The sequence below is a fragment of the Convolutriloba macropyga genome, chromosome 2, assembly GCF_964194025.1.
Source record: "Convolutriloba macropyga chromosome 2, txConMacr16.3, whole genome shotgun sequence".
Classification (NCBI taxonomy): Eukaryota; Metazoa; Xenacoelomorpha; order Acoela; family Convolutidae; genus Convolutriloba; species Convolutriloba macropyga.
The window spans coordinates 47,597,645-47,609,552 of NC_134469.1; the positions used below are offsets into that span (position 1 = coordinate 47,597,645).

Consider the following 11,908-nt stretch of genomic DNA (forward strand, 5'->3'; position numbering starts at 1 on the left):
TAATCTAAAGATAAATTAAAAATCAAATTGTACCAAAAGCTAGCGTTTCAAAACCAACGGAGACAATCACGAGTTTAGAAAACCATTGATGTTGCACGTGCTTGGAGTTTAAACGTCAGTTTAACGGAAACAAATGAAGAACAGTGGCAACATTATGATTAAATGAACAATTAGTTAAAAATGGAGACAATATACTTAAAGCCTTACTTGAAGCCTTAGAAACTTTTACAAAATATGGATTCTATGGAGTGAAAACTGAAAAAAAATAACCAGTTCAATCAAAATTCAGAAAATCTCATAAATCGTTCAGGTGATGTCTCAGTTGATTAAAAAGCATTAGCATTAAATCTGAACAAAGTTATTTCAGTAAAATCATTTGCATTTAAAGGTCGCTCTTTTATCGTTAAAACTAAGCAACAAGACAACAACAAAAACTTACAACAATCTTGATTCAAAATTTCTTTAATTGTTAATAAAACAAAAAAAGTCCAAGCCACAAAAAACTATGCCTCTTGAGGGATTAGGACAGATGCGACCAGTCAAAATATTAGTCAACTTTTTATTTTCACTTAAAAAAACAAAGATAGAAGTAGAAAAAGTTACTCTCAAAAGTCCAAACACACTTAGCACCAATTTTCCCACTTTACTTTATTATCTCATTGGAAAGTCACGCTTCATTTTCACCCACTTTTTCACTCTCTCTTAATTCAACGTGATTTAAGTTACGAATCTGATTTGAATTCTCAATTGCGTGAAAAGATCCAAACGAGTGTCGACAGATCTTCAAAAATTACGAGAATGAAAATCCGCACAACATTGACAATTTATCTATCTAATTTTCCAACGAACATGATTTAGCCATTAATTTAACAATATGTCAAGCGGAAAAATCGAGCCCAACCATGTTCATAGATCGCAAATGCCTTGCAGAGCAAAAGCCGAAAATTTGAATTCGTAATTGCACCCTTTAAACTTAGAAACACAACCATTGACATGACCTTCAAATTCCCGCTTTGAATTCAAGCTCAGATGAAAGTGATTTTGTTTAAAAAAACAGACTGCAAGTAAGTAAACGAGGCGTTTCGAAAGATCTGAGTGCCTAAAAGATGATATATTTGTATGATATGAAATGATTACTGCTAAAAACTTGTTAAACTGCAGCAATTTTTTGAAACGTGATCAATTTAGTACGGACAAATTATAACAACTTACTGCCAATAGAATGAACCATAATCACACCTGAGAAAACTTAAAGTTTTAAAGATGTAATACCAATGAAAAAACGCTCTTACTAATTAAATCATTACTAAAACAGCCGGAACAGTTCAATAGCCAAAACTATAAGCATAGCCGGCAAATTGTAGGGCAATTAATAGCAAAATACACAACTTAAACGCCACAGTTAAGAAATCACCATAAGCAAAAAAAACTGCATTTGAAAACATTACTCGGATTTCAAGTTATCTTAAATTTTAAACAGTTAGATTTTTTACATGAAGTAGCATCATAATTATCAAGCTTGGTTGACTTTTATTTAAATCAGAGTTTATACTCTGATTTTGTACTTTTAAGTGACTGCCGAAGTGTTTTTTATTGAACGAGGTAAGTCATGCATGATAAAAATTGTATTAAATCATCAACCTAAAATCCAATACCGAAAGAAGTAACAATTCATGTCACGCGCACAATTTCAGCTGCATAGAGGTAGAAATCAATATCAAAGAACACTTTGACATCTTGGCGCGTGATCAGATGATAATAAAAAAAGTAAGAGAGACGAAACAAAAACATAGCAGGTCAAGTACAGAAAAATAATTTAAATATTTGAATTAAATAAAGACTTGAACATCAACATGATCCCAGCAACATTACCTTAAAGAGCCAACAAAGCACACAACAACAAATGTGCAATAGCAATAAAAAATCTGACTCATTAAAAACATTTTTTATTCCGAAACTAGTGTCCTAAAAGTTATCATTACTGAAACACTTGATGTCGCTATCGGATCTATGCATCTCAATACTATAAGATTATTAGCCCTAATGTAAGAAGACACAAATAACTGCATGTTAAAATTTTTACCAACAGCATAGCATTAAATTTTCGAATTGAAAAAACATTTAGTTATTTTAACGCGGTGAAAAAAAGATACCACAAAATAATGATAAGATTCAATGTTTCTCTTAAATCTGTTAGAAACAAATAGGATCTAAGCGAATAAAAACAATGGCTAAAAACTGAAGCTGGTAGATTAACCACAAGTACGTCGCCCTAGATAACCGGCGATAAAGGTTGTTTTTGAGCAATAGGACGAATAAGGCAAAATAAAAGCAACACCTAAGGGCAGAATTAAAAGATCCACTTTTATTTGTTTGAATACAAGTGGTGTCGAACACTATAGACACAACTAATATCAACTCAGGTCAAAAGGCAACGCACCAATACAATCAAATTTCTTTGAAGTGTAAAAACATAGGAGAATGAATGCCTTACGATCTTAAGAAATGGGTGAACTAATGAACCGATTATCAGAAGATTTATTCAAAGAATAAGCTTTGACAGTCAACAAAGCACAATCTAAAGATAAATTAAAAAATCAATTTCTACCAAAAGCCAGTGCTTCAAAGTCAACAGAGACAGTCAAAAGTTTAGATAACCAGTGATATTGGACGTGCTTGAAGTTTATATGTCAGATGAAGACCAAATGAAGAATTGGCAAAATTGCAATTAAATGAAAAAACAGTTTAAAAATGGAGACTATATACTTAAAGCCTTACTTTAAGCCTTGGAAATTTTCAAAAATTATTGATTCTATTGAGTGAAAAATGAACAAGATAACAAGTTAAGGCAAATTTCAGAAAACCTCAAAAATCGTTTAAATAATGTCTCAGTTGATTAAAAAACGTTAGCAATAAATCTGAACAAAGTTAATTCTTTAAAAACTGTCCCATTAAAAGGTCGCTATTTTATCGTTGAAACTAAGCAACAAGACGACAAAAAAAAACTTACAACAAGCTTGATTCAAAATTTTACTAATACTTAATGAAACAAAAGAGTCAAAACCACAAAAATACTACGCCCCTTGAGGGATTCAGATAGACGCAACCAGTCAAAATCCAAGAAAAAACCTTAAATAAAACAAAAATAGAAGTAAAAAAGTCCCTCTCAAAAATCGGAACTCACTCAACACCAATTTTGCCACAACCTTATTATCTTATTGACAAGTCACGCTTCATAATTACCCACTTTTTCACTCTCTACGACTTCAACTTGATTCAAGTGACCAATCTATTTTTACTTCTCAATTGCGTGAAAAGATCCAAAAGAGAGTCGACAGATCTCAAAAAAGCAGCGCACCAATGACATCTAAATGCCTTGAATTGTAGAAAACAAGATTACACCATTAAAAACCGCGCAATCGCTTCAAGTACCTTTAATGACCAATTAAGTGGTAAGATGGGTTCAACTTCATTAGGGTACAACAATAGACCTTACATTGCCAATGTCCAAAAAACATGCGTACTCAATTTTTTTCGGGAACTTTCAAGCTTCACGTTTTAAATTTAGAGTTGTAAGTGAGTGGAGAAACGAGCACCACTAGGCTAATTTTGTTCGAATTCTCTTTAAAAGTGGATATATGTTAATTCAGTTTTCACAAAAAATATTTTTGGGGGCTAGCGTGAAAATTTGGTACAATCCTTTGTCACTACTTTCCAGGCCATGAATCATGTTTCGTTTCCATACCTTAGTAATTTTTTCCAAATAACTAAGATAGTGTCAAATGAATCGAAACGAAAGAAAACCCAATCGGTCATCATTTTGAGAAATTTCCCTCTGAATACTAATTTTGGATTGAGAGGACAATCAGCAGTTTTGGGATTACACTCATTGTTCACTCTTTGAATTCAGTTGCGAGTGAATATAAATAAAATGAAATTTAACCGAGCAAAAAATGTGGGGGCCCATTAGGTGTTCAAAGTTGTGGAAATGGATTACTTTTATCCGTGAAAACTCGTGACAAGAAAACCCTTTCCACGATTTAAGTAACTTATTTCTACGTTTTTCGTAAATAAATTCCATCGTTTAAAACGGTACATAAGTCGTAAAAATTGGGGAACAAGTTTTATCACTTCACTCCACAAAAAACAAAAGTTATTGAAATTTATCTTTTGTGACATTGACCACGTTATGAACATACTATTCCGAAACGCGCCAACAATTGCATGCAAAAATCAGCTCATTTATAGAAGAAACTTCTATTCTATCAATCATTAACCTCATTTATATCTAAAAAAAAGATTTGGAATATGTGGGAGTGTTAGTTTCACCACTATCTCTCCAAATATGAGCTTCTGTAACTTTCAACCTTGTATCTCAAACTAGATAGATCACTACTCCAAGAGGATCATTAACAAAAAAATCAATGTTAACTAGTAAATTTATAACTGTAGTCTGAACACATTTATTCTGTCCCCCCCAGATTAGTGGGAATATAATTTTTGTGACCACTAAGCGCACGTGCATTAAGTTTACGTAGTAACGTGCTATATAACAACACATAGTTTTTAACCGGGGGTCATAAATAACACTTTTGGGCGGAAGAGAATAGATCCGTTTGAACTTCCAAAACTTGTTCCAGCCCTCCACGAGATGGAGCCTTATACCACACTACTGTGCTACCAATGAGAGGTTTCAAGATATTGGCCCGTTTAAGAAAATAATTCAGAAACTTCTCGTTTTTCATGTTAATTTCACAAATTATTGCATATTCCGTTTAAATAGGCTCAAAATTCATTAAGAGAAATTTGTAAAATGTGGAATAAATTTTTATATTAGAGTAAACGATTTAAAATGAGAGGATAACGCTTACAAACAGCGAGAAAAAAATATTTATGAAAGTCCTGGTCATTTTGATTTGTACAAGGAGACATATTTTCAAGGTCGTTTGCATGTTGTACAAAACCAAATTTGCGAGGTAGAAAACGAAATATAGTATTAGGCTAGAATAAAGTTTGAGGCAGGATAAGTTCACATTAAGCTGTTAATTAATTTATCTCGAACAAAGTTTTAGGCAATTATTTTAAACGTGTTTTTACGTCTCGAAGAGTAATAAGATTCTAGTTTTTTTCACATCTCGAAGAGTATTGAGATTCAACAGGTTTTTTATGACTTGAACTTTTGTTTTCTAACATTGACTTGGGTTTTAGAACGTTGACTTCTGTTTTCGAACACTGGACTTTAACAGTATCTTAGTTACTAAAACATAGAAATTAGAAACTACTGATAATACTCGAGGTGAAAAAGTCATTATGAGAAGTTTTATTCTCTTCTCAATTTCAAACCCCTCCTACCCCCCCCTCACCTCCCTAAAAATTTACCTTAAATTTTTATAGTGGTATATTTTAACCACTAATGACGTCATTTGAAACCCTCGAAACCCTCCTTAGTGAATTTAATTACCCCCCCCCCCCCCCCCGACAGAAGCAGGCTGCAATAGATTAGCGCTCCCCACTAGTCGTTCGAGAGCAATTTTTCCGACGTTAGTCGGTTATGTTATATATTATGCTGCGTATCCTGCACGCAGTATCGGAAAGACTTACCTGTTGATTCAAAACCTTACCTGTTGATATGTATCTAAGATAACAAACATGATTTCAACTCTTTTGTATTAACGTTAAAGTAAACTTTTTGACACATGACGAATTCAAAGATTATACTGGACCGCTCATCACCAATCGTTCTCAATGTAGACAATGTAGAAATTAGACGACTGTTTACCATTGTAGAAACATGAACTCAAATGTCTGTCTCAAGTGTGCAGCTCACCATAGGAATCACTGTCATGGCCAGCCCAACGACGTCCATGAGAAGAAAAAACATGTCACACAAACACGAGACTATAAGGTAGTACAAGCAAACACAGCCAATTTGACCTCGCAGAATATGGTCATAATTTCAATGCATAATAACATATGTAAATACATCAAACACAATGTCCAGTATTACCTTTTCAGCGGCTGTTCAAACGAATTGTAGAGAGCAATAAAGCGTGTGCTTAGTACGCAACTGATAGACGGTTCAATCCCCAGCCTAGTTCTGATTATTGTTTTATTTAAGAAAAAATAGAAATAGTTCTGTTCGCACTAGTTTTGGGAAAACATTTTGCGCCAGATGAAACAGAACAAAGTAAGTAAACTAAAGTTGCTCAGTTATGCTTTTGGGTTCTAAATAAATTAAAAGTTATATAATGTTAAATTGTGATATAATATTAAAAAATATAGTTGCCATTTGGTTTCTCGTAGAGCTGTTAAGCAATTCAACTGTGACAGGAAAAAAATTATAACATCGGCAGCTAAATTTCGCTTCATTGACTTTTGATGTATCGATACTGTACCGCTTCGAATTGAACTGTTCTGAATACATTACTTGTATACGAAAAATCTATTTTGTTTCAGGAGACCAAGCGGAGAGAGATTGAGTCAGCAAGGAAGGCTGTTGGAAAGCTGCGCTGAAAACTGCTAATCCACGAAAATCACCAAATCAAATGCCAAATTTTTAAAAACGCTTTTGCCAATTCAAAGCAATTTCTGTTCAAAAACGAGAGTCAATTCATTGGAGCGCTCTACCGAATAGAACGCGAACCTGAGACTTAATAGAATACTAATTTCATGCTTCTGTTGAACTTTGAATATATTTTTAACATCAAATAAGCTCACTTATTTTATACCTTTTTTTTAATTACAAAGATTTCCAAAAAATAATTTTCCCAAACTTTGAAAGTCGTTGAAATGAGAAATTTAAGCGCCAGAATAGTAATCTCCAACAGCAGATCCTAAAAATCTTTTTCCCAAAACAAAAATTTTCCAAATTGGTTTCCCAAATCAAAATTTGTCCTAAATAGTTTTCAAATGAAAAATTATCAAAAATTGTGAACAAACTATAAGACGCAACATTGCACTTCGCATTTAATTTGTTTTGAATAAGGCTAAAAGTTAATAAGAACAATCTGGTCAACACAATCTTGCAAGACAAATTGTCGCAGGTTTCTGTTATAAATTGTTGCAAAAACATCACGTAAAATCATTCAATTCAACAAACATTGAGAACCCACATTGAGCAGATACCCAGAGTTATTTCTTTTTACGCTGTCTCATTACTGAAATTGAACTCCTTGATGCTTCCTTAATGCCAGTAACTATCTTCTGTGACATCACCCTTTCTCTGAGTTCAATTCTCCTAAAAAAAAATTAATGTGATGAAATCGAGCTGATTCCATTCTGTGAAGGCAACTGGAAACATTATTACGTCTCATAATGTGACAATGGCCTTCTGTTCCCGGTCGGGGGATGGCGTTGCCATCTTTGGTTCTTGAGTTCCTTGAGTTTTTGTTGGTTCAAAAAAGGGATCCTTGTTTCAATTTCATTATTTCAATATTTCTTTTGTTTAGACACGTGCACATTTTAGCTTGTTTTTGGTGATTATGATTCCGATTTGCCTAAGAAATTAAGGTTACAGCAAAGAATTATCAAATCGATAGCATTCTCGGGGCCTACCTAACCTGCCGGAGGTAGATGGTTTTGCGAAAACGTGCGAGTTTAACATCTGACCGAGATAAATAGCCTAAAGCAGTTTTTACTTTATAAGACCTAGCAGTTTTGTCGGGGCCGGTGAACGTCCTTGACATGCGTTCCAGTGGCCATATTTCTCATGGCGTCCACTCTTCCAAAACCCAAACGACGTCATTTACTTCCAACTCGGCATCAGGATTTGTCCCCTTCTTCCTGGTGTTCAATGTACTCAAGTCTTTCCCAGATTGCTTCGAGTCATTGTCGCACTTAAGTCAACATCTTTGTCTGGAGTGCGGGAATCTCTTTGAAGACACAAGCTGCGACATTTGAAGACGCTCTACCGAACAGAAAGCAGTTGGGTGGGCGTGGGGTCCTCGTCATTGATTTCACATCTAACGTGTGCTGTTGTCTTGCGTTGAGAAGACTATCGGTTTCGATAACAATGGTCGAGAATACGTCCCATGTCATCTTCGCGGATCCCAGATTCAAGAGAAGAGCTCGTTTTACGATTAATACGAGCCTCCTCAAATGACAATGGCCTTCTGCTACCTGTCGGGGTTGGCGTTGTCATCTTTGGTTCTTGAGTTCCTTGAGTTTTGTTGGTTCAAAAAAGGATCCTTGTTCCAATTTATTTCAATTTTTCCTTTTTTAGACACGAGCACCTTTGTTTAGCTTTTTTTGGATACAATGATTCAAATTTGTCTAAGAAATCCAGGTTTCAGCATCTAGGCGGGTAAAATATGCTTGAGAATTATCACATCGATAACAAAATGTACACTTTTGTCGAGAAAATTTTCAAAAAATATAAGCAATTTTTACGCCCCATGGTCTAATATTAAACTTTTGAGCGTCTATGGTTAAATATGCCAGCGTAAAAAGCAGTTCATTTTTTCAAAGATTGAAATATGCCTCAGTATTGTCCACGAACCCTATTTATAAGAAGTCGTGGAAAATACCGAAAGTTGTTGTTACTGTTGTCCACTGCAAAACTTGTCCAGGGTTACAGTATCTAATTCCAACGATAGTTAGCAACGTCCACATTAGACCGAAACGAAAAAAGCGTCATTAATGAAAAATTTCAGAAGTTTTTCGCAATACTAATTGCGGATTAGGGAGACCATTACTAGAATTGCACTCATTCGAATAATGACTCATAAACCGTTTTTTAATTAAAACATAATTTAAAAAATTGAATCAAAACCGTTAATAAAAATGTTTAATTATAAACTATTTCTCTAATTAAAAGGAAAGTAATAAAAAAGAAAATTGAACATGAAAACAATTTGGCCAAATCAAAAAGTATGGTTGACAATTTAATTGTGGAAATTGATTCCTTGCCGTGAAGACGAGTACACACAATCCCGTCACTATTCCCAGGATTAAGAAAATCATCACGGCGCGAAATATTGACATCAAGTGAGATATAAAACAAATGATACCAGAATAAAGAATTATGCGCGGACCGTAATTGTGAGCATGCTCAATGCGTTATAGAAATTTTCACTTCCCAGGTCTAGGTACAGACTTATTGAAAGAAAATGCTTGACCCAAATGTACTATGAAAAGACCATACTCGACTCATTTGAGCTATGAAAAGATTTTAGCTGGACTTTAAGACATTCTGGACTTTAGATCGCTCAAATTTTTCGCTAAAGACTTTAGCTGGACGCAAAATTTTACAAAGACTTTAGCTCGACCCAATATTTGGGCTGGAATTAGGCTCGACGAAATGTTTGAAAACAAAGTCGAGTTAAAGTCTTTTCATGGGTCCATCATTGGTCTTTTCATAATTCTGCTTTTTTGCCATAATTTATCATAATTTTACGTGAAATATTGTATACAAAGAAGAGCATGTATGCTCCTTCATCTTTCACGATTCAGAAGAACCACAAATCCCTCCGAAACCTGCAGATTGAAATATGCCTCAGTATTGTCCACGAACCCTTTTTATAAGAAGTCGTGGAAAATACCGAAAGCTGTTGTTACTGTTGTCCACTGCAAAACTTGTCCAGGGTTACAGTATCTTATTCCAACGATAGTTAGCAACGTCCACATTAGACCGAAACGAAAAAAGCGTCATTAATGAAAAATTTCAGGAGTCTTTCGCAATACTAATTGCGGATTAGGGAGACCATTACTAGAATTGCACTCATTCGAATAATGACTCAGAAACCGTTTTTTAATTAAAACATAATTTAAAAAATTGAATCAAAACCGTTAATAAAAATGTTTATTTATAAACTATTTCTCTAATTAAAAGGAAAGTAATAAAAAAGAAAATTGAACATGAAAAGAATTTGGCCAAATCAAAAAGTATGGTTGACAATTTAATTGTGGAAATTGATTCCTTGCCGTGAAGACGAGTACACACAATCCCGTCACTATTCCCAGGATTAAGAAAATCATCACGGCGCGAAATATTGACATCAAGTGAGATATAAAACAAATGATACCAGAATAAAGAATTATGCGCGGACCGTAATTGTGAGCATGCTCAATGCGTTATGGAAATTTTCACTTCCCAGGTCTAGGTACAGACTTATTGAAAGACAATGCTTGACCCAAATGTACTATGAAAAGACCATACTCGACTCATTTGAGCTATGAAAAGATTTTAGCTGGACTTTAAGACATTCTGGACTTTAGATCGCACAAATTTTTCGCTGAAGACTTTAGCTGGACGCAAAATTTTACAAAGACTTTAGCTCGACCCAATATTTGGGCTGGAATTAAGCTCGACGAAATGTTTGAAAACAAAGTCGAGTAAAAGTCTTTTCATGGGTCCATCATTGGTCTTTTCATAATTCTCCTTTTTTGCCATAATTAATCATAATTTTACGTAAAATATTGCATACAACGAAGAGCATGTATGCTCCTTCATCTTTCACGATTCAGAAGAACCACAAATCCCTCATAAACCTGCATTATTTTTTCAAAAAAGATAGCTCAATTCCGGAAGGCAAAACAACTGTGTAATTATATCCAATATTGCAGTAATGTGGATATGTCTGCCTCCGCTCAATGGAACCCGCAAAACGGCAGCCATATCCGCATTACTCTAATTCACTTTACAAAACCACTACTACAGCACTCTATTTCCCATTCTTAAACATTTTAAAAGTATCTTTTCTTATCTCACTTAGTGCAATCCACTAGTACCGAGTTGAGCTGGTAATTAACCGTTATCAGACGGATAGTCCGGGTTCTGTCCCTACTGTCTCCAGTGGACGTCCCCATATACTGCTGTAACTAATGAGACCGTGCAAGACGAATGAAAAACCAACATGCAAAAATAACGAACAAAAAATAAATACCAGCTTAACTCGTTTATCATATTGAAATAATAAAAAACATAAAATTTTTTTTCATATATTCCCTAATCAGTATTTAAATTATACTTTTTGCTAATAATTATATAAAAATATAACTTCGCTAACAATTATAATTTTGCTAATAAATATATAAATTTATAATTTTAATAAATATATAGAATTAATGATAGAACCTAAATTCACCATTACAACCTCTGATACCGTTATCATCGAAACGATCAATAGCTATTTTATAATGTTCTTTTGTTTCTAAGTTATGTTCATTACTATCAAAGTATAATTAGTCACATTTACTTTTAGCTTCATATATAGCGTTTTTATAGTCCTCTATAGTAATTTGACTTTTAATAGTAGATTTAGTTATTCCTTTTAAGTTTTACTCTTCCTCTCCTTTAACTGAAGTATAACAATAAGCTTTTGCTTCAAGGAAACAAGCTTCTATAATAGTATTAATAAGTGTTTCTCCTTCATCGGTGGTTTTGCATAACTCATCTTTCATCTTTCCCAACTTACCATCATGCAATATAGCACTTACTTTTTTCTATAGTACTATCTAAAGGAACATTAATATTTATAAAAATATCTGTGTCTGTATAATGATAACTACAACCTAAGTATTTCTCAAAGTATTCATATATAGATTCATGCGTAAATAGTTTAGCTTTCTCTAATACAAACCCAATACAATAAAACTCAACATTTCCTCTTGTTTTATGTACAGCAACCAACCATCATCAAACTCAACAGCATATTCAAAATTAATTTTTTCTACTTAATAATATATCTCTCCACATCATTAACTAACTCCACATCTTGTCTATTGTGCACATTTTCAATATCTTTACCATAGAATGCATTATTCATTAGTTTAAAGAACACTTCACCAAACTTATCTTATTAGCTTTAACTTCATCTCTCTTCATAACATTGAAATCTTTATAAGGTCCTAGCCTTTCACTCTTAATATATTCCAACTTTTGTTTAATTGTAACATCTTCCAATTTTTT

At 33.7% G+C, this 11,908-nt stretch overlaps 1 protein-coding gene across 2 annotated transcripts in view; it reads left to right on the forward strand.

The window, feature by feature from the left end:
- Window positions 1-6,703, forward strand: part of LOC142335319 (uncharacterized) — a 63,704-nt gene extending 57,001 nt beyond the window's left edge. The window contains exons 9-10 of one of the 2 annotated variants that reach the window (XM_075383765.1): window positions 5,788-5,905; window positions 6,457-6,703. In XM_075383765.1, the coding sequence (XP_075239880.1) occupies window positions 5,788-5,905; window positions 6,457-6,513 (175 nt within the window). In that variant the 3' untranslated portion in view covers window positions 6,514-6,703. The remainder of the gene's footprint in view (window positions 1-5,787; window positions 5,906-6,456) is intronic. The other variant, XM_075383767.1, reaches the window with a different exon arrangement.
- Window positions 6,704-11,908: the final 5,205 nt, after the last annotated feature.